Below are 757 nucleotides of genomic sequence, written 5' to 3'. Positions count from 1 at the left end.
GCCCGCCCCCGGGCCCCTGCCCCAGAATTTCGTCTTCCAGCCCGAGCGCGGCGTCTTCGCCCGCGACTTTGCCCGCGACGGTGACGCCGGGCGCTACCTGGCCGTGCTGCACAGCGTCCTGCACAAGAACATCGACCGCCTGGGCCTGCTCTCCGGCCGCTTCCAAACCTATTGGGGCCTCCGCCAGCCCCTGGGACTCTCCATAAACCCCAGGGGCTTCTCTGGGACCCTCCATGACCTGTACGTGACCACCTAGCCGGGCCTCTGCCAGCCTCTGGCAGTCCGGGACCTCTCTGTCACCCCCTGGGACCCTCCATGACCCCTCTGTGACCACCTCGGGGGCGTCCGCCAGCCCCGGGACTCTCCATAAACCCCAGGGGCTTGTGCATGACCCCTCTGGGACTCCCTATGACCCCCTGGGCCTACGGGACCCCAAACAACCCCCTATGACCCCCCCCCTGCGATGTCCACCGCCCCCTGGGACCCTCCATGACCCGTCTGCGACCCTAACCCAACGCCTGGGACCTCTCCGTGACCCCTCGGCCCCCTTGGGCTGCAGGGAGCGCGTGCGAGTGCCGCTCGGCGACAGAGGGACCCACGGGTGTCGGGGGGACTCTGGGTCCCGAGGGGTGCGGGGGCGGTGTGACCCCGTGGCCCCCGGGCTGAGTGCGAGGCCTGCTGTGGGGGGGAGCTGTGACCCGGGGGGGGCGGGGGTTGGTCCGAAATAAAGTGCGAAGCGGCAGGCCCCGGGTCGGCT

General features: G+C 70.5%; 1 protein-coding gene across 1 annotated transcript in view; it reads left to right on the top strand.

The window, feature by feature from the left end:
• INTS5 (integrator complex subunit 5) overlaps positions 1-256 on the top strand; it is a gene marked incomplete at its 5' end in the record, with an annotated part of 2362 nt that extends 2106 nt beyond the window's left edge. The window contains one exon of the mRNA XM_014524458.1: positions 41-256. Coding sequence (XP_014379944.1) covers positions 41-256 — 216 coding nt within the window. The remainder of the gene's footprint in view (positions 1-40) is intronic.
• Between the last annotated feature and the right edge of the window lie 501 nt (positions 257-757).

This window comes from Alligator sinensis, unplaced genomic scaffold (genome assembly GCF_000455745.1).
Source record: "Alligator sinensis unplaced genomic scaffold, ASM45574v1 scaffold1302_1, whole genome shotgun sequence".
Classification (NCBI taxonomy): domain Eukaryota; kingdom Metazoa; phylum Chordata; order Crocodylia; family Alligatoridae; genus Alligator; species Alligator sinensis.
This window is presented reverse-complemented; position numbering and strand designations above follow the sequence as displayed.